This window comes from Arctopsyche grandis, chromosome 4, assembly GCF_051622035.1.
Source record: "Arctopsyche grandis isolate Sample6627 chromosome 4, ASM5162203v2, whole genome shotgun sequence".
NCBI classification, from domain to species: domain Eukaryota; kingdom Metazoa; phylum Arthropoda; class Insecta; order Trichoptera; family Hydropsychidae; genus Arctopsyche; species Arctopsyche grandis.
In genome coordinates this window covers 23,966,840-23,988,415 of record NC_135358.1, presented here as the reverse complement: position 1 = coordinate 23,988,415, position 21,576 = coordinate 23,966,840, and the positions used below count along the sequence as shown (strand labels likewise).

The following is a 21,576-nucleotide window of genomic DNA, read 5'->3' as shown; positions in this document are numbered from 1 at the left end:
TGATGATATTACATTACAATTACAATTACAATGATAATGAGCTTCAAAATTGACCGATAATAATGTATACATTTAATAATAATAGAGTGTGCCACCAAATGGTCTCGAATATCCAGGAGCGGTTTTAGCAGAATGATGTGAAGAATTCATAAGTTTCACATTGTGTGGTGAACGACGTTCAGGTACTCCCCCATACTTTATCGGATGTCCCTAAAGATTGTAGCAATGCAAAATACTTGTAATATACTTACATATGTAGGTATTGTGTACTTTAAGCTGCTAACAATATTATTTAATTGCTCTGCTTACCATGCTATTGTCTTTCGTCTGTGGTTGCTTGAAAATAAAACCGGAAGGACCCCAAACGCCTTTTGATTTTGTCTCCTTCTGTAGATAATAGTCCTTTTCGTCAGGAAAAAGTTCTCTGCAGTGATTATAAGTTGACGATAACGCTAAATCTAAGCGATCATATCTAACATTGAAAACACACGGTTATAATTTAATTAATAATTAATTATTACACCACAGAATATATGTATGTACACATATAACAATATGTGCATATGTACATATGTAGATGATGTTACCTTTCATTCTCAATAAAACGACATCTTCTCATATTTGATATAGTGCGATTATCGTTTAATCTTTCATAGATCCGTTCCATTTCGTTTTTGGACTATAAGTCAATGTATGCCTTCTCACGGTTGCTGTTATAAATAAGTCGGTAGAAACCTTACCTCTTCATCGATTAAATATATTTATTTTGGTCTAAGACACGACAACAAGAACTACTTAAAATTCTTATTTATTTTTTTATTTAAATGGTATTAGATTACTGACAATATTTGCATGTATTAAGTAAAACATTTTTCACGTTTTATGTTGTTTTGTAACAATTTTGTTTTATTTATTAGAAAAAGATAAATTAACTTTAAATATTTATACATGTTTTTAATAATAATATATCATTCCACCTTTAAATTTTCTTGAAAAACCTGGAGCCGTCGCTGCAGAATGATGTGATGAGTTCATAAGCTTCACACTGTATGGTGATATGTATTCGGGGATTCCACCAAATTTTATTGGATGTCTCTAAAAATTATGAATTATAAAATATTTAAATCATTAAATGTGATATGAAAAATAATTTAATATCTTTTTGAAGGTTCGGTGATTACTGGTCACAAATTACTCGTCACAAAGTCACTAAAATCTCTATAACGGAACATCTGGCAGCCGAAAAGTCCATAATACTAACGATAACTATCATAGTAACGAGAACTTGAGTGCCAAATATTGTGTATTCGCGATTTTCATGGCAAAAATTGTCTTTGTGACCACCCCAATGTGACGAATAGTCCAATTACCCTTTTTGAATTACCATGTCGCTGTCTTTAAATTTTGATTGCTTGGCTACGAAGCAGCGAGGACTCCAAACTCCTAATTTTGTTTCTTTTTGAATGTAATAGTCTTGTCTGTCGGGGAACGACTCTTTACAGTGATTGTATGTTGAAGATAATGCCAAATCTAGGTGATTACATCTAACAATTGTAATAATACATATTTAAATATTATTTTATGATTCAATAAAGAATTCTCTAAATAGCTGGGGTGGTGGTTTTAAATTACATATGTATGTATACCTTTCTGTTTTAATGAAATTGCATTTCCTTAAACTTGATACCGTCCGATTTTCATATAACCTTTGATAAACTGATGGAAATTTCTTTTCGTGAATGGTTTTATTTTTCAAATTTTTCATGATGAAACAATTTTGGTAATTCAGTTGTACACAACGAAATAAATATTTATTTACGTTGTCGTGGTTGCTATAAACACGATTATAGAAACCAAGGATGTGAAAGTTATTAAGCTCACATATTTTTATGGCCAAAACATTTAGGAACTATGCACTTTTGAAACATCCAATCTTTTGAAATGTAGACCTTTATTTCGAGTCTAATAAAACATTTAATCATAAAAATTGATACACAATACTCATTCATTGGCTACGTCCACACTACCGATATCTATGTACACCCGATATTTACGAAATTTTCCATAACCAGTTCCTAAATAGCAACCACAGGTTGCAATATGGGAACTAGATATGGAAAATTTCGTAAATATCGGTAGTGTGGACGTAGCCATTGAGAGATTAAGAATTTAAAAGTGATTGATTGGTCAAGGTTCTATAGTTTATTTACAATTAGCCTATAGTTGAATGCCGTACATTAGGATATTAATTAAGTACCAATGTATTTTAAAATAATTTTGATTTATTGAGTACAGATAAGAACTAGTATAACTTTTAATATATAGTAATATATTCAGTAATAATAAATCATGCCATCATCTTTTCTAGAAAATCCTGATCTGGTTGCTGCCGAGTAATGGGATGGATTCATCATTTTTACAGTATGTGGTGAAATACGCTCATAAATTCCACCAAACTTTATTGGATGCCCCTAATTTTTTTATAAATAATATTACATATTTAATTTTACGCAATTTAATCGATATAATATTAAAAAAAAAATATTATATTTACAATCGAGTCCTTTTTAAATTCGGGCTGTACCACAGGAATCCGAACTCCTTTTAATTTTGTTTCCGTTTGAATGTAGTAATCTACCTTATCAGGAAATGCTTCTCTGCAGTGATTGTACGTTGATGACAATGAAAGATCCAAACTGTCGTAACTAACGTAAAAAAAGAAAATTAAATAAATGTTTTGAAATCGTACTATTTGATTATTCTAGATTATTAACTATTAAATTACCTCTCAGATTTTGTAAAATTGCATTTATTTAAATTTGATATCGTGCGGTTATTAATCAACCTTTCATGAACGAATTTTAATTTTTTCATACAAATCGATTTTTTTATTTTATTAGTGTCACTGTTAGCGAAGTTACTATCCATATTTTATTTTCTGTGCTATTATCTGTCTTATCAACAAACTAGGAATGCAAGTAGGAAAAAATCTAGTGTTCTTTCAAAGTAGTATTTTTGCTAACAATACCTTTTCATTCGTTCGTGGTTGCTATAAACAAGTCATAAAACATTATTAAATTTTTATTTAAAAAAAACAAACGAATTTTTCAATCGAATTCAGGTAAAATTAAAAAATTTAAATAACAATAATTCTGAAACGAAATATAGCTTTTTGAAATGAAATGATTTTCTTATGCGTCTTATTAAAAAATTCAACAAATGATTTTGTGTACTAAAACTTGTGTGAATGTACATAATCGAAAATAAAAAATGAATGAATTTCTAACGAAAAGGGGGGGAGAGACCACAGTAATTGACCTGGTATGTAGTTGTTGGCCATTTTTATTTAAAATTTAACTGCAAATACATATGTATACACAGGGCTTTATTTAAAAAAAAAAGGTGCCGGAACTCTCTTCTTGTCAAGTTTTTTATTGAAAAAGATTATATTAAAATTATATTATAAAGAATATTCGTTTGAAACATAAAAAATGCTAAAAGAAAAAGGTGCCAGAACGCCGTCCCACCGCGTTACATGGGAAAAAAAGCCCTGTGTATACATAATGCGATAGCATTCATTAATAGATTAAGACTGATTACACTGAGCAACAAAAAATCACGTTTTTGAGTAACCAGAGCGGAGACTAGCCAATCGTTACTAAGTTTGACCCACTGAATTCGAATATGATATTTATTTTTTTTTGGCATATAATCCACCTCACAGAGTACAGCGGTCGCACTACTGCCATCTCGCTTGCACCTAACATATTACGCGATACAACCATATATACAACGAAAGCATTTAAATTGCAATTACCGCTTGAGTTAGTACGTTTAGATAAAAAAAAATATTGAGATAGAAAACCAATACTTATAAACGTGGTGAAATAAAAAATTTGGCAAATAAATGAAAAATAGCATGGAAAAAAAATCCGTAAAAAAATATATTTTTGACTTTTAAAATTCGCTAGACAATTAATTAGAAATATTTTAAAGCAATGAAATATAACAATTAATAGGAAAAATATCTGACTATTGATTACAATACTCAGTTTGAGCGTAACAATCCTAAATTTTGAGTTAAAGACCGCAAAAGCCAAAAAACTGTAAAAATCACGGATTGTTTTAAACGCTCATATCTCGTAAACGATCGCCCACCAACAAAAATAAATATCATATTCGAATTCAGTGGGTCAAACTTAGTAAAGATTGGCTAGTCTCCGCTCTGGTATTTTTTTTTTGTTGCTCAGTGTTAATGGACAAGAACACCGTTTCATTGACGTGCAAGCCTCCTACTTTGTTACATTGTCATTATTCATTTTTAATTTAAAATCCAATCACTGTGATACCATGTACCCAACTAGAAACGGTAATTAGACTATTCGTCACATTGCGGTGGTCACAAATACAATTTTTGCAATGAAAATCGCGACTACACAATATTTGGCACTCAAGTTCTCGTTAGTATGATGGTTATCATTAGTATTATGGACTTTTCGGCTGCCAGATGTTCCGTTATAGATATTTTAGTGACTTTGTGACCAGTAATCACCGAACCACTAGCAACTAACACTAGAAGTAGATTTCAGAAGAAAATGTTTCCGTGATTATTTGTAATCGCGAAATATTGTACTAACGAGAACTCGAGTGCCAGATGTTCCGTGATCGAGATTTTAGTGATTTGCACGAGATCGCTTTTTGCGGAATAATCCGCTTACCGAAGAAAATTTTTATATGGAATTATAATGGCCGTTATTCGATATCATTATAGACGAGTGTCATTATTCTTGTGTGACAGTAGATTGACATAACCTATAGCGATGTCAAGGGTGCAGGTGGAGTGAGGGGCGAGGGGTGAGGGGTGTAATGCGGTGTGGGTGTTGTCGCGGGAGATGGCGATGGGGCGCGGCGGCTCTGTTGGTGGCCCCTTTGGCCCTTTTGGCGCTCAATTTGCGTCTTCATAGACTGCTGCCGCTTCAAGGGCCGCCGCCCCCTCCACCCCCGCAACAACCTCTTGCATTCCATCCCAGATTTAAACTGCTATTGAATGAATTGACACACAAACTTACACCTTCCAAAGCGCATGACATCACCTTTACTTGGAATACTGCCAGAAAGGTTTAACCATAAAACAAGTTCAGAAGTGAGGAAGCATAATTTGATCTTTTTTGATAGATTCATATTCACAAATACGTTTTTTTACAATCGATACATTTAAATTTCAATACTTTGTCATCAACTATGTATATTAAACTCAAGTTTTGCGCTTCTCATATGTAGTATGTACTTAATACATTACACCTTTTGAATATGAGTCGTTTTATGATTTCAGTGGACTAATAAAGAAAATGTATTTTCTTTAAATTATCCAATTGGAGAAGTTCTCACAGCTCTACGGACGGCAAAAATTATCCGGGCCGAAAACTCACGCAAGGGCACTCAATTCAAACTTTTATTAGGACTTGAAGTACGAGTACATAATTTCTTAAATCAATCATTTGCACGCAAATTTTTTAAGGTTTATGTATTTTTTCCAGGGAAATGGAACTGCTTTCTTCAAACCGCAGTGGTACAAAAGGAATGAAGTTATTCGAGGTTCCGTATATTCTGGAAAAGATAGACATAACGCAGAAGTCGTAGCTTTCTATTTAGCAGTCGTTTTAGATATTCGATGGGCTCCTCTAGCAATCATTAGACGGTTAAACATTAAAACCGAGGTATGGAATAATGCAACTCCAGAACTCAAAGAGACAATGTTTCAAACAGGTATCAACCATATATCGTTTGTATTTTATATTCACAACAAAAATTTTCAAATACCTATGTGTATTTCAGATAATGGAACTATGTGTATGTTTGGAAAATGTTTTTACTGCAAACGCAATGAAACCGTGTGTAGTGATGAAAACGATGAGATCGAAGGAGCAATGATTTTATCTGTTGATTATCGTTTTCAAAAGTATCGATCACCCTGGCAAAGAACTTACGATGATCGACGACAAGCCGATTGGGAAGTCAATCCTAACTATTGCACGTAATTATCATTTTTATGATCAATAATGGTGGTCGAGAACACATGGCTTTTAATGTTACCGATATTTTTGTTCGATAAAGGCTCACAACCATTTATCTATGTATATATGTTACAGTCGAAGTGTATTTTCAGTTGTAATATATTCCAACATTCATATTCAGCAGAATAGTGGTTAGCTTATAATGCTTTGAACAAAGTTGTCACGGGTTCAAATCCTTCTAGTATCTGCTGGCCAAACCTTGGATATGTGACTCTAAGTCGATCGTTTCCTATCACAATTTGCCAATTTATCTGATTTTCATTGAAACGGTTCCAACAAATTGGCAACCTTACCCATTTTCTAGCAAATCTCGAGTTTTCAGCAATCTCGATTTTTGCTGAATAGTATAAAATGCCTCAAATTTACAAATTTGGCCATAAATGTGTTTGTGGCTGTTAATTGATATGTATTTACTTTGTATAATAATACTTGTATCAAATGTACAATGTTTCTGGCCAGAAAGGCGCATCGGGGTTACCAGTTATAAATTAACAAAAATAATAAAATAATATTCGAATACAATTCAACTAGTAAATTATGTATCAACAAACGCAAATACACTTTCAACAATGTGCGCCAATTGTAATTGACAGCTATTGTAACTGTGCGCCATTGTAACTGTTTTTGACAGCTCTGATGTTTTTACAGATGCTTTAGAATTCAATAATGTGCTAATATTTGCTAGGTATTACGAATAAAGGGAATGAGTGCCATATTACGATAACTCTAAGAATGTGTTCAAAACCAAAATGTGACTTTCCAACTCAATTTACTAGTCGAGTGAAATTTTCACGAAAACCTAATCTCTCCATCCTTCCTGGTAGCTTCCAACTTCTAGTTGAAGTATTATATATTTTGACCAGTTGAAATGTAATTCGTCATATGAGTCAACTTACGTGGGTTAGATGGGATATATTCAACTAGTCAAAATATATTACAACTGAAAATACAGTTCAACCTAGCGTTGTAAGTCGAGAATATTCTCGTTATTCGCCGAGAATTTTCTTTTTTCTTGCTTTAATCATTCTTTTAAACTTAACACACAAGATCGTAAAAAAATATTTTATTCATTTCCTCTCTCATATTTAACGTTCACATGAATTTATCAGTTTACTTTTTTTAGAAATTTTTTAGCACAGATTTTGTATGATTTTGGGTATTTTCATTGTTATTTCACATCAGTGCGTACTTTTAAAACACATTACATAATATGAACTCGTAAATTTATTAACTTTAGAAACGATAAAAATTGGTAAATAAACAATGCGAGTTACCATTAACATTAAAATGTAAGTTGGTTTTTTTTTATTCCAGATCTATGTTAAATCTTTTAACACAAACAACATAATAGGCGTAACATTTCTGTTGTGTTTCGCCAACTGCTCAAAAATCACATTTGCTTACCCTCTCTCTGTACATATGAAATGCAAAATGTTAAAAATTATTATTAATTAGGTTTTTGCATTAGTTAATTAATTTTATTCGTGTCTTCCCTCATCATACCTTTCACATGAATCTATCCATTTTTTGAAATTGCAACGGAATAGTATAGAACCCTTCTAGCTCTAAAAAAGAATATTCTCGAAAATTCTCGGTTTGGAGATTATTCTCGAGAATATTCTCCAAAAGATTATTACCGAGAATTTTACAACACTAGTTCAACCATAAAGGTAGTTGGTACCAGGTTAGATGAAATATATACCAACTAGTCAAAATATATTACAACTGGAAGATACTCTTCAACTGTAACATATATACTAATAACAAACACGCTCTTACTATTTAAATCTACATTATTAATTAGGAAAGTGAAGAAAGTATTGACAATGCAACGATTGTTGGATTTAATTGATGCATCCATATTTGACTTTTTACTCCAAAACGGTGACCGACACCATTACGAGACAATAAAAGACCGGGTAATCTTGTTGGACAATGGCAAAGGTCTGGGAAACCCTCACAAAGATTTCAACGATATATTGGCTCCTTTGTATCAATGTTGCATGTAAGTTATCAAATAATATAAAGAATGAATTAAGTAATTTTTGGTATCAAAATAAAACATGTTTTTTCTTCAGATTGAGGTTGTCCACATGGAAAAGATTAAAGCTTTTATCAGGAGGATATTTAACCACAACATTATCTGAATTATTATCAGAAGAACTTGGCGGGCCAGTTTTGACGGAACTCCATTTGCAGGCAATGGAAAGACGGTTGCTTACAATCTACGCAACTGTTGAAGCTTGTATAACCGAACATGGAAAATCTATTTTGAAAACAAATAATTCTTAAGATACTAATAAATTATTATTTTTTTGTTTTATATTATTTTATTAATATACCTTGTCAATTTTAAACTGGTTGAAAACTCAAACTCAAGGAAGCCAAAAAAAAAAACGTGTTTTGATTATTACAAATCATGTTTTGATTATTACAAATTATTTCTAGAAATAAACCATTTACTTACAAGGCTTTTTATTGTTAAAAATCATATTATTGAGCTTTTAAATACAATTGACATAATCTAATTCTGATTGGAAATTGCAGCATCTTATCAAATACCGAATAGTAATATCATATTAATCTGAAAAAAATAAGGCAACCTTCCATTTTTGGAGAAGCTTTAAGGCGATCGCCATTTCATTGTATTAATCTGGTTTTTATTCAAACTTAAGCTATTCTCGACTGGCTTTTATGTATAAAAATCTTGGATTATTTTCAGGTCGATGCAATATCACATTAAAGCCCAATAAATTAGGTAATATTCTAGAAACAGATTATGCTCGAAATATTATGTACTTTTGAAGAATGCACGCCAAAAAAAGGTGCACTCTCTCAATAGCTAGCTGGCTTCCAAATATGAAGATTGATTGACATTTTCGCCTTCATTTTTCTCCGGGCAAATTTGTTTGCAATGCCTTGTCTGTTATTCTATATCTACATATGTCTATAAAACATTCCAACTTGAGAATGGTTGATGTTACATAGAAGCAGGAAATTCGAGAGCATTCCATATGCTATAATTAGACAAAATCTAATTTCACCGCAGAATGGTGGATGGCTATTTTAATTATAATTTGCGACCTTGGTTGAGTAAAATTACTATTATCATAAACTGGGTATTCAGTTTAAGGTCGCTTACATATGCATGGACAAATTCGATTTCTGGATAGCGTGTGGAAAGTACGTTGTACTGAAAACTGTCCACAATGTGAGGCTTTTAAATGCGTATTATCGTGACACGACACTCGCATATATTGATTTTTATTAGTTTTCCGTTTTTAATTTCACATTTGTATTCCCTTTGCAAACAATAGTAACGAAGCAAATGTTCAACTATATATACAGTATATTTGCAGAGTAATGGCAAATTTTAAAATGGTGTACTGTTTCGGTGAAGATATAAATCTGGTAATTATTATAAACTGGCAAAAATTCTATGTACATCTAATGCAAGGCATGGATCAAAGAAAGATCTTCATCAAATTAACATACTAGAATTCTTGCTTATGAAGGTTTTAACGTATAATCCCATAGATCTAGAATATACTAGATCCGCCCTCACGTGTTATACTTGTCCCCCTTTATGCACATGCAGTTTCTCTTAGTAGGTAGTCTGGGCCCATCTAGTATATTATACATCAATGTATAATCCCAAATATTTTGTATGTAATAGAACGTGTAAATCCATTGAAATATACTATCGTATTTTAAATTAATAGTTTTTTTAATTGTTTGTGCCAAAACATACATATGTAGGTTCAATCAATATGAAGAAAAAAAACGAAACAAATATTTTGCAATGTTTGTACTTTATTAAATTATAAAAAGAAAATACAATAAACTAAACATTAAGCAGGAATGGTTAAGATGACATTAACATAACAGAGAAATCTGTCAACGTACCGCTAAAACGAGGCCTTATTACATAGTGTATGTAAAATACTGACTAGGTTTAAATATTTAATCGACTTCTTCCATTCTGGACGCATCCTCAGCATCTCCCTCTAGAGGTGGTACTTCGCTGGTGGAAACTTCTTCGGCCATCATGGGCTCGTCTTCGTCGATACCTAAACCTAATTTGATCATTCTGTAAATACGGGCAGCGTGTACTTGAGGTTCATCCAATGTGAAACCAGAAGACAAGAGAGCAGTCTCGAACAGTAAGATGACCAAGTCCTTTACAGCCTTGTCATTCTTATCAGCGTCAGCCTTCTGACGGAGAGTTTCGATGATGGAGTGGTCGGGGTTGACTTCCAAATGTTTCTTGGCAGTCATGTAACCCATTGTAGAACTGTCGCGAAGAGCCTGTGCCTTCATGATACGTTCCATGTTAGCGGTCCAGCCATACTGAGATGTAACGATACAGCACGGAGACTCCACAAGTCTGTTACTTACTACTACCTTCTCTACTTTGTTCTCAAGGATATTTTTCATTACTTTGCAAAGACCTTCGAATTTGGTCTTGTCTTCCTCGCGCTTCTTCTTTTCTTCATCATCCTCGGGAAGTTCAAGTCCTTCTTTGGTAACAGAAACGAGTTGTTTTCCATCATATTCTTTCATTTGTTGGACAACATATTCATCAATGGGTTCAGTCATGTAGATAACTTCGAAACCACGTTTCTTGACCCTTTCTACAAAGGAAGAGTTGGCTACCTGTTCTTTGTTTTCACCGGTGATGAAGTAGATGTGTTTCTGGTTGGCCTTCATTCGGGTAGCATACTCCTTCAATGAGCAATATTCATCTCCGGATGCAGATGTGTTGAATCGTAAAAGTTCAGCCAATTTGCTTCTATTTTGAGAGTCTTCATGAATACCGAGTTTCAGATTCTTGCTGAACTGAGCGTAGAATTTTTTATATTCGTCTTTGTCTTCAGCCAATTCATCAAAGAGTTCCATGCATTTCTTTACTAGATTCTTCCTGATGACTTTCAAAATCTTGTTTTGTTGTAACATTTCACGAGAAATATTTAAAGGTAAATCTTCGCTGTCAACTACTCCCTTCATGAAGTTCAAATATTCTGGGATGAGCTCTTCACAGTTATCCATGATGAATACTCTCCTGACGTACAGTTTAATGTTATTCTTGCGTTTCTTATTTTCGAACAGATCAAATGGAACTCTTCTGGGGACGAAGAGGAGAGCTCGGAACTCCAATTGACCTTCAACAGAGAAGTGTTTGACGGCTAAATGGTCTTCCCAATCATTGCTGAGAGATTTGTAGAATTCTCCATACTCCTCGCGTGTGATATCATCAGCATTACGAGTCCAGATTGGTTTGGTTTTGTTCAATTCCTCATCTTCAGTATACTTCTCCTTGATGGTCTTCTTCTTCTTCTTCTTTTCCTTATCTTCCTCTTCATCTTCTCCAATATCTTCAACCTTTGGTTTGGATGGGTCTTCTTCCTCGTCAGCCTTCTTTTCTTCTTCTTCATCGTCAGACATTTCAGTCTCGCGTTCTTTCTCCACTAGAAGCTTGATCGGATATCCGATGAATTGAGAGTGCTTCTTGACGATTTCTTTGATCTTAGATTCCTCCAAGTAATCTAATTGATCTTCTTTGATGTTGAGGACGATTTTTGTGCCTCTGCCCAAAGGTTCGCCATGATCAACCCCAACGGTGAAAGATCCTCCAGCGGACGATTGCCAAATATATTGTTCATCGTCATTGTGCTTTGAGACAACCTTGACCCTATCGGCAACCAAGTAAGCCGAGTAGAAACCAACACCAAATTGACCAATCATGCTAATATCAGCGCCAGCTTGGAGAGCTTCCATAAAAGCCTTTGTTCCAGACTTGGCAATGGTACCGAGATTGTTTACCAAATCGGCTTTAGTCATACCAATACCGGTATCGATGATGGTGAGTGTTCCTTCGCTCTTGTTTGGAATGATCTTGACAAAGAGGTCTTTGCCGCTGTCCAAACGTGAAGCGTCGGTGAGGGATTCATAACGGATTTTATCTAAAGCCTTCAGAAAACAAAAAAAAAATTAGTAAACGCATTTTGAGAGTAAATAAAAATCGTGAATGTGAAAATTGAGCAAACTTACATCAGAAGAATTTGAGATCAATTCTCTCAAGAACACTTCCTTGTTCGAGTAGAAAGTGTTGATGATGAGGGACATGAGCTGAGCGATCTCAGCTTGGAAAGCGAAGGTCTCCACATCCTGAATAGTTTCTTCAGGCATCTGAAAAACAACAAAAAAAAAGTTAGTCTAAATTATTAACAAAGGACCGCGTGGTCGCATCAGGGTACGACAAACAAGCCTTGTTTGGGTGAATCACAAACTTAATTCGGAAACCATGCGGGTAATTATTTTGAAAATGCAGTATTATCGTAAGAGCCAGTTTCATATTACAAAATGAAATCTTAGTACAATAGTTCAAAAGCATGGAAAGAACTGGAGACGCGACCTCGTGTTGGGGGGGGAGGGGGGGTGAGACGAACGTTCCAGAACCCTCCAGTAGGTTCAGACCAAACCTGAGAAACGACGAGAAAGTCCAAAACAGTTCAATTTGATTCAAAATACAAATAGGTAAAATCGAATTGCACAAATCGGCGAATGCTACGCATAAGCACGCGTACGCCCAATTTAAAAATTGAAAAGACCGCCAAAATCAAATCTGCATAAACCGAAGAATCCTTAAATCATTGCGTATAGAAAACTCAAATGATGGATGGGACGCGTTGAAATACGCACCTTGATTGAAAATTGGTTTGACGAATCAGAGAAGAAGCGGGCTGATCAGCCAATTGGAGCTCCTACTGGGACTGCTACCGCTCTCGAGTTTCAACTATAAATGCGCCAAGCGAGCGACGCTCGGACTATTTATAGACGCGTGCCGGCGTCGCTAGAACGTGCGAGAACTTTCCAGATCGAATTGTAATCTTCCGCCGGAAGTTAAGCCCTCTTCTTTGATTATCAACTTATTTCAATCAATTTGATTTTATGAAACTCAATAATTTAATAAATTATAATTTTTCAATTAGTAAAATAATAGTATTATGTAGTTTTATTCATATTTTTTTATAGTGAGTACTTAAACATTTGTAGGATGTACAGAAAATTCTGGATGAATTTGTTTTTAAATCGATCGCTAGTGACCGCAAAGCGTTCTATATCAACCATACGTTTCAACTGCATTGCTGGAATATTCCAAAATTGCATTTTTGGTGATTTTTTGATAAATTCAGATGTTTCAATGATTATAGAATACCAATTCGAGTTAAATTTATAAGTTTTGACATATGTTTTTTCAATTTTGTAACTACGCAAATTATTTAATAAAACGCCATCGTTAAATTTGTGCTTTTATTCAGTACTGTTTGTATTATTTGTGAAAATTGTAAACCTACTTCATCAAAATAAACTAATACAAGGATTTTTTCTTATAAAATATTAGTTTTATAGAACTAAAAAGATTATGTCGTTGAAATCTTAAATGATTAAAATTTTTTTGAAAATTTATTAATTAAGTCTTGTTTCCAATTTAAATCATAAAATCAGTCCTCATATATATGTAGAACTTGAAATTTTTATTTTATTTCATCCATAATAAGGGCGAATTTTAATAATATGTAAATTATTACGAGCAAATTAACGTCTATTAAATATATAAATGATTTAGAGATATAAATTATTCAATTAACAAATTATTATCTTTCAAATTGGTACTTCAATGGAATAAAATCGATAAAAACTGACAAAAGGAATGGATGGAATTAGTGGTGTTATAACCAACCGCTGTTGTGGTTGTCATTTTAGCTTGGGCTCTCGGGAAGGCGAGGTAAGATTTTCAAATTGTGAATATTCCATGTTTTACGCATTTACATGCTCTGCTCGAATCTTAAATCATGCATATCGGTTTCAGAATTTCCGGAACGATTGAAAGATGAAGACCACAAGCATAGCCGCCAAGTCAAAGACTATAAAGAAGAAGCCAGGCCGACAGCCTGTGCGTCCAGAAGCAGTGGAGAATGAAGTCAAATCTAAAGTATCCAACGGCACCGGAGCCGAATGCCGATTGTGTTTGTCCCTGGGAGCGTCCATAGATATCTTCAACTCCCCGGAGCCATTGGCCCAACACATTCGGAACTGTTGTGAACTACAAGTGAGGCATAATGAGAATATGTTATCTGTTTTCTATTGAAATATGTGCAGAAGGCTAGTTTTGGATTCACGATTTTCTTGCAGGTGGAAAAGGACGATGGATTATCTGAAAAAATCTGCGAATCGTGCGAATCGAAACTGACATTTTTCTCCCAGTTCATAACGACTTGCCATCGATCCAATAAGATTTTGATTGAGAGGTCGTCCAAGAACATCAAGGTAAAACTAGAGCGGGTGTTTGATGTTGTCAAATGTGAGCAGGGAGAGGAAGGAGAGGATGTGAAACCAAATGTGGCAGAACTACCAGTTGGCGTAATGGAGACCGAATGCCAATTGCCAATAGAGTATGTCAATACTGGTAGTATTGACACTGAGGATGTTAAGCCGACTCCACAAGAATTGTCAGTGTATGCAGAAACTCGACAAATTAAAGAGGAGTCTTAAATGTGAATGCCAAAATTTTTACTTACACATTTACAAGTCACTAATAAATTATTAGTAATTGATTTTTTTTTTTTTTTTTTCAGGAAGATTCTGAGACGTTCTAAGAATATGAAAAAAACTTTCACACTTTTAGAAAAACACTTAAACTTTAACACTTGAATATTTGGCATGCCGTATTGACGAATTGAAAAAAATTCTTTCTTAATTATTAGTGAAAGGTTTATATGTATTGATTATATTTGTAAGCATTACTTAAGTGCATTAAATATGACGATTTGTCTTTTTTTTTTGAAAATTAATTTTGATTCTTTACCTTTATACAATCTACTCCAGTGGTGATTCTGTCTAAACAAAATTTTCAAGAATTTGTCGATGTACGTCAATTTTGTTTTTGAGTTTTTATTGAATATCTTTAGTGTGCACCTCCTGGGCCAGAAATGGCATGAAAATATTTTATATATCTGTATAGGATTAAATTTGTTTAGAGTAGGTTGGATGTTTAGAGATATTTTTATTGCAAATCAAGAAAATCATTTTGACAGCTAAAATTACTATTACTAAGCTCTTATCACAAAGAATTATTTTATTCATAGATTTATGAAAACACTTATCTGTTGGACCTATGTATGTAATGTAATAGGTACATGTATTATTTCATACCTATAAAATGTTGTCAGGTTTTTGCATTAGAGTGAGATTTGGATAAAACAGATTTTGGATTTAAAAAATAAATTTTCTGGACAAATTTATAAACTAAACGTTATCCAGTTCTAAATATTTGAGAATTAATTTGCTACCCACATACTTTCTATTTTTTTTGTGCTCTTACAAATTGTTACAATTTACTAGTAATCTTACAAATTTACAAGTAAAAACGAAAAAAATGTTTATGATAAAACTACACATTTATATTTATACTTTCGTCAAATAATTACCATACCTAAGATAAAGATGAAATTTTGTGATGTTTTAGTTTTTGAGGGCATTATAATTTTTAATCGAAAGTAATTTTACAAAAGATATTTTTACGAGCTTTTTTTTTACTTCATTCCGTGCGTTTTTCTCATAATTAATTTCACAAATAGTTGGGGAACAATTCTGAATGAATTGTCGGACAGTCAAAATTGGTTTACATGATTATCATGGTTTGTAATCCAGAAATTGAACTCAAATTGACTAGTGATTTTTAAGAATCGGATTATTTGTATACTATTACGAATGTGAACGAAGTTAGTAAAAAATGTGTTTAATTATCTCCACATTTTTTTTCTCGATGGTTTTTACTTTATCTATTTTTTTTATTTAATTAAATGACATACGATTTATTTTAAGTAAACTTTCAAATAACTGATTTCCCAAAATTTTATAGTGAACTGCGTTTTTTATTCATAACTATTCATTGTTGTTATAAATAATTAATTGGTTTTTTAAATAATTTAACTATCTATTTTGTTTATTATTTTTAACTTAAAATCATAAATTTAAGTTTGGTTAATTTTGGTAATATGTACGTATGTAGTAAGTCACGAGATATCTCTCATGACAAGTATACACACTTGTTAGAAGTATATTGTGAGATGTTTTATCACGTATGAATATAATAATTATTGTAGAAAACTCAGCAGGGACCATATCTGGTCTAATAGTTTGATTTTTTTCAGCATTGTAGCATACCCTATTATGTAGTATGCTTTGTTTTATATTGAAAATTATTCATCTAGTTGCCCCTTTTGACGTTAGACCAACCACCTTAAAAAAGCGTGTGTGAGATCAGAATGTGCACCGCATAACTTACACGTTTTGGATTGTGATCTTTTGCCCTAACTTGGCTAACATCAAGACGGGCCACGAGTGAAATACTTTTCCCCCAGTAACCTTGTTACTTTCTTAATTATATATGTATTTCTGTAAAATGTCATTACATTTATTTTTTTAAATAATTTTCCTTTTTGTTTTATTTTTTTAATTTTTCACAAGGTATCAATAGATAACGCATTCTTTTTGTATTTCACTATAATGCTATAATTATTTTTACATTCTTTCATTAAATGTATAATATCTCTTATTCATAATTGTTTAATAAATAAATAACCTTATCATAAAACCTTTTGTGACTGGAACCATGAGTTACAACTGATTTACCTATAACAATATCATAATAGGAGTTAGACTCGGGCCACACCGTGCAACTTTGTCGGCCGATTAGTTGCACGACCAGAAAAAATGTATGAAAATGTGAACGATTTGAAGAAGTTGATGGGTGTGGCATGTCCCATCTAACTCCATATATTGGTCTAGTGGCCCTCAACCAAGTCGCACGGTGTGGTCTGGCTCTTAGGCTGGGTCCACATGGAGGCTGTTTTGCTCCTCTGTCGTGAGACATTACGACAATGCATCCAGGACTATATTTGAATAGCGAGCGCCAATCATATGTACAGCTAGACAAAATTCCCGATATGCGTCCAGCTTAACACTGCTGTTGCTGATTGTGTCAAGTTTATCGGTAAAATTTGAAAAATAATAGCCCTGTGACAGTGCCAGCACTAGATTTTTTGTTATCGCTATTGGGATAAATCAATAAACATAAAGCATTGATGTTAAAATATTGTTTTTGGACTATTTTGATTTTGTCATTATTAAGAATTTTTTTTATATCAATGGTTTAATTTTAATAAGTAATGTAACGTTACGTCCTACATTTCGCACGGTTGGTAAAAATGGCCGATAGTTAGGTTGGTGTTCCTATTTTCACCCGCGAGTTACCTATTGTAGATCTTGTGAATGGAGCCCAACTCCGACATAAATCCAAGAATGGAAAATTCTTATGCAGGCACTGGCAGAGCGGGATCATTTCCCAGTCGCATTTACCAGTAGAGAACACTTCCGATTCTCACTACCATTCCTAACCCGCGCTGCTTTAGGAAGAATATCATAGTCAGAACATATCGAATCATTGGCTTTGTTTGATTTAACGACTCAAGGTCTGTTCATACTTAACAGCACTGCACGACTCCGTTTCAAATATGTCAATTTATTACATTTCTATTCATATCTACCTACACGTCGCGGTCACGTCACTTTCACAGCACTTTGGCCGAGTGCAAGGCAAAATCGGCTTACTTATACATTGCAGGCCATGATGATACGGCGCAATATTGCTTAGGTCGTATTGTCGAATACTTACAGTATGAATGCATACACGTGCATTCGTAGCTACGCGTCAGATTACAAGTCAGCAAAAATGTTTCGGCGTTTATCGAACGAAAAATGATGTATAATCGCGTTGTTGTTGGAAGAAGAAGCTCAAGAAGGCAATAAAAAAGCACGGAGGCGTTTTGATGTGCATCCCATGTTAAAAAATAGAAAAACCGAAGGAGAGTTTTGGACACTGTATAAGGAGCTTGTGGATGATGGACAATTTTTTTTAAATATTTCCGTATGAACCGATACCAATTTGAAACAATACTGGATAAAATAAAAACACAAATCACCAAAAAATCTACAAAATTTAAGGAAGCATTGTCAAAAAGTCATTGTCAGCGCCAAAACCATGTCGAAAGATTGAACAGCTGTCAACTGTCACTATCGATAATTATAATTGGTCCAAAACAGCAAAGCGGCAGACTCATGGCACGTAATTCGCGTGTATATCTCCACGGGTAATTGGACTATTCGTCACATTAGGGTGGTCACAAAGACAATTTTTGCCATGAAAATCGCGAATACACAATATTTGGCACTCAAGTTCTCGTTACTATGATAGTTATCGTTAGTATGATGGACTTTTCGGCTGCCAGATGTTCCGTTATAGAGATTTTAGTGAATTTGTGACCAGTAATCACCGAACCACTCCACGATGGCCAAAAAGAAGGATACGACACGTCGATACAGGAACGATACAGGAAATGTCGGGTACTGCTGTAAGCCTGCCGTGGCGTAAACGTGACGGTTGAAATGAACATACCCATACAAAATGTACCAAAGAATACTTTTCGTACGGCCGGATACCTGCTGAAGTCGGTACGTGCCGACTAGGTATGAACAGACCTTCAATCGTTTGTGCTCGATGAGAGGTTCTCTTGTCGCCCAGACTCGTAGTTATTCGACCAGCTTTAAAATTTAATATTACAAGGTTTCAAACTTTCTCATGTAAATTTTAATTTTTTTAATGAAATCGGACCAAAAGTTATCAAACTTATGTTGTAATACTAGAGATAGAAAAGCTGAAAAATCCACATTTGATTGGGTAAACTTCGTACAAATCATGTGCTCTCAAAATGGTGGAAATTGTGTTGGGAAATGGATTGAAGAAAAAAAGAGGGGGGAAGGGGGAATTATATTCTGAACAATGGTGAAACGGGAATGGATCGAAAAAAATTGGAAACCCCTACTCTAGACTGTCGACCACGAATTGTGATACTTGCAGTCGTGCAAAGACCACATTTTCGACGGAAACACATTTTCTCACATACGCAACGTGTGAATAAGATTTTCGGCCGAGTGATACTAACATGAAAAACGGCCAATAAAAATATCACTCTTATATAGCTCTACACACCCAGCTCTAATATATAGCTCTACACACCCAGTGAATGGATAAGCAGCTGAACAAACCCGAGTGCGAACCTAAAGGAGACTCGGCAGCTAAATTGGGATTTCTTATGCAGTATTTTGAATCCGAGTGAAAGGGCCGATGAAGTCACTTCAATAATATTGCCGGCCTACAAAAGATGGCTGCCGGTTATATCTATATACATATAACGCTGACCCTGTCTGTGAGTCACTGTGACATTATTGATTATCTTTTGTACAATTTTCAGTTTTCTTTTTTGTAATGAACTAGAGTACCTTCAAAAAGTGCCAACCTCAAGTAGCGTTAACCTGCGTTTTTACTAAACAAAAATATCATATCGCCAAAAACAGACTTATTTGATTATAAAACTTTATATGTGTTATTATAATTATTATATTCCTAAATATCGAAGAAGTTTTGTATTTTATAGCATTTTGGAGAGATAGACAAACGTCATGCTACTAAAATATGAATGTGGAGTCCACTTACATATGTATACCCCGCTTGGGTGAGCAACTGTTAATTATTTTAGTTCAAAAGGTCAATGATTATATATTTCCCTACATTTTTTTGTTGAATTTAAAAATCAAAGCTCTTTTTAAGTTATCGTAAGTTTTGTTTAACAGTTATTACAGATTTGATAAGTTGACATGAACTGTGTTTGCAGTGGGTAGCACTGATTGTTAGAATCAAAGGTTGGCAGCAGTGACATGTTTTGACAAATGTCATTTTCGTCGCGTGTGTGCACCGGTTTTGTTTAGAGTTTGTTTTTAATTCATTTCAATACGAATTAATCTATATATATAAATTATTGTGCTGTATTTTTAATATATTTAACTATCTATAAATAAATGAAATGTTCTAGAAGTGTACGATTTATTATATAATAATTTTATTTTTATTTCAGTTATAATTTTCAATGTCTGGGAAATGGAAACACGTATTAAAAACCCCACCGCCATCTTTGTATGTCGATAAAAAGACGGTATGGAGAGATCGTTTAAAGTATTTGTATAATATTTTTGCTTTAGGGGCTTTCACATGTGTCATTTATAATTGCTTAAATGGTAAAGCGGACTGGGCTGATTATTATGGATTGAAATCGGAAGAAGAAGCTAGTTTATCTTCAGGTATTATCTCATATTTTTACTTGTTAATGTCTTTTTATGTTAATGTAAATTAAATTGGTTTAATATTCATTTCAGGTCAATATTGGAAGCGTTCTTTACAATCAGGCAATGCTTTAATATACAGAATTTCTGGTTTCAATATTAAGAAAATTGAAGATGCTGATGATGAAGTCAAAGAGAATAAAAATGTTGAAAGTTAAAATAATAAACGTAATACAAAGTCTTGAAGTTACGTAGTTGATTTCAATTTTACTTTTACTTGTAGCTATTATATGTACATAATGGAAATAAAATTACTAAAGCTAGTATTTACTGTCTTAAATTTATGTGTATCATTTAATTCGTGTTAAATTTATTTGTTTTTTTTTTTGGAATATTTTTCCAAAATTCAATACATGCACAATGCAATAAATCGCATAATGTATATGAAATAGTTTCTTTATATCTCAATTTATAAGTTTTCGAAATAATAGCGCAGTTGAAATTGCTGATAAAAAAGAACTTCATAGAGCTGGTTACTAAACCAGAAAATAGCAAATAAGCAGTAATTTGTAGTTACACAAAGTCGTCGCATTTCTTTTTCTGAAAAACTCAATATAACCGTATATAGATTAATCTATGTATATCTTGATCTTAATTTACTAATACCATGTCGAAATTTGATATCAACATATGTACATACATACATATGTTTGGTATTAAAATACATGCACATTTTATATTTATGAAAATATAATCAATGTTTATATGCATGTGCATAGTGATTTTTATTTACTTCATTTTACACAAAAATACACAATACACAAAAAAAGTGTTTTCTTGCGAAATTTAGACTCGAGTAATTGAGTGATTTTTAAGCAGTATTGTTCTTTGATAATTATTAAATAATGGTTAAAGTTTCCATGTTCCATATTTTACGTTGGGCCAACGCCTCAGTATTGAAATTTAAACTGTCTATAAAAAAAACTACTGAATTCGTCAAGAAAAAACTCTAAAATTATGTCAACTTGTGATTTCTCTCAAACAATTAGTCTTAAATATATAGTTTAAAATTTATATTTGATAATTAATATTTCAAAGACGATAGGTTTTTAGTTTTTAGAAGTGCTAGTTTTCTGTTAGATATATATTTTTTTGGGGTTTATATATTTATCACAATATTATAATCCCTAGTTATAAAAAAATTGGCGAAATTGCTACTTAAAATGAAAGTCCGAAATATGTGGATTTTAAACACAATAAT

At 33.2% G+C, this 21,576-nt stretch overlaps 5 protein-coding genes across 6 annotated transcripts; 3 read left to right on the top strand and 2 right to left on the bottom strand.

Moving 5' to 3' along the window:
• Positions 1 to 72: 72 nt before the first annotated feature.
• On the bottom strand, positions 73 to 667 carry LOC143910804 (uncharacterized). Its single transcript, XM_077429400.1, has 3 exons — positions 588 to 667; positions 310 to 472; positions 73 to 210 (listed from the first exon to the last, which is right to left on the bottom strand). Exons 1-3 carry the CDS (start codon positions 665 to 667, stop codon positions 73 to 75), a joined length of 381 nt encoding a protein of 126 aa, XP_077285526.1.
• A 4,087-nt stretch (positions 668 to 4,754) lies between these two features.
• LOC143910919 (glycosaminoglycan xylosylkinase homolog) lies at positions 4,755 to 8,542 on the top strand. Its single transcript, XM_077429552.1, has 6 exons — positions 4,755 to 5,118; positions 5,333 to 5,467; positions 5,538 to 5,766; positions 5,836 to 6,034; positions 7,879 to 8,079; positions 8,153 to 8,542. Exons 1-6 carry the CDS (start codon positions 4,867 to 4,869, stop codon positions 8,364 to 8,366), a joined length of 1,230 nt encoding a protein of 409 aa, XP_077285678.1. The 5' UTR covers positions 4,755 to 4,866; the 3' UTR covers positions 8,367 to 8,542.
• Positions 8,543 to 9,363: 821 nt separating this feature from the next.
• Positions 9,364 to 12,965, bottom strand: Hsp83 (Heat shock protein 83). The gene is made up of 3 exons (XM_077429551.1): positions 12,777 to 12,965; positions 12,126 to 12,263; positions 9,364 to 12,044 (listed from the first exon to the last, which is right to left on the bottom strand). The coding sequence occupies exons 2-3, from the start codon at positions 12,261 to 12,263 to the stop codon at positions 10,038 to 10,040; spliced, it is 2,145 nt and encodes a 714-aa protein (XP_077285677.1). The 5' UTR covers positions 12,777 to 12,965; the 3' UTR covers positions 9,364 to 10,037.
• An 825-nt stretch (positions 12,966 to 13,790) lies between these two features.
• Positions 13,791 to 16,746, top strand: LOC143910921 (uncharacterized). Its single transcript, XM_077429553.1, has 4 exons — positions 13,791 to 13,863; positions 13,948 to 14,187; positions 14,271 to 14,632; positions 14,714 to 16,746. The coding sequence occupies exons 2-3, from the start codon at positions 13,969 to 13,971 to the stop codon at positions 14,628 to 14,630; spliced, it is 579 nt and encodes a 192-aa protein (XP_077285679.1). The 5' UTR covers positions 13,791 to 13,863; positions 13,948 to 13,968; the 3' UTR covers positions 14,631 to 14,632; positions 14,714 to 16,746.
• Positions 16,747 to 19,866: 3,120 nt separating this feature from the next.
• On the top strand, positions 19,867 to 21,091 carry LOC143910374 (uncharacterized). Of its 2 annotated transcripts, XM_077428812.1 has the most exons (3): positions 19,867 to 19,965; positions 20,111 to 20,333; positions 20,409 to 21,091. In XM_077428812.1, the coding sequence occupies exons 2-3, from the start codon at positions 20,123 to 20,125 to the stop codon at positions 20,531 to 20,533; spliced, it is 336 nt and encodes a 111-aa protein (XP_077284938.1). In that variant the 5' UTR covers positions 19,867 to 19,965; positions 20,111 to 20,122; the 3' UTR covers positions 20,534 to 21,091. The 2 variants fall into 2 exon arrangements, with proteins under 2 accessions (XP_077284938.1, XP_077284939.1); XM_077428813.1 differs by lacking the exon at positions 19,867 to 19,965 and having other exon boundaries at positions 20,105 to 20,333; positions 20,409 to 21,089.
• The last annotated feature ends 485 nt before the right edge of the window (positions 21,092 to 21,576 follow it).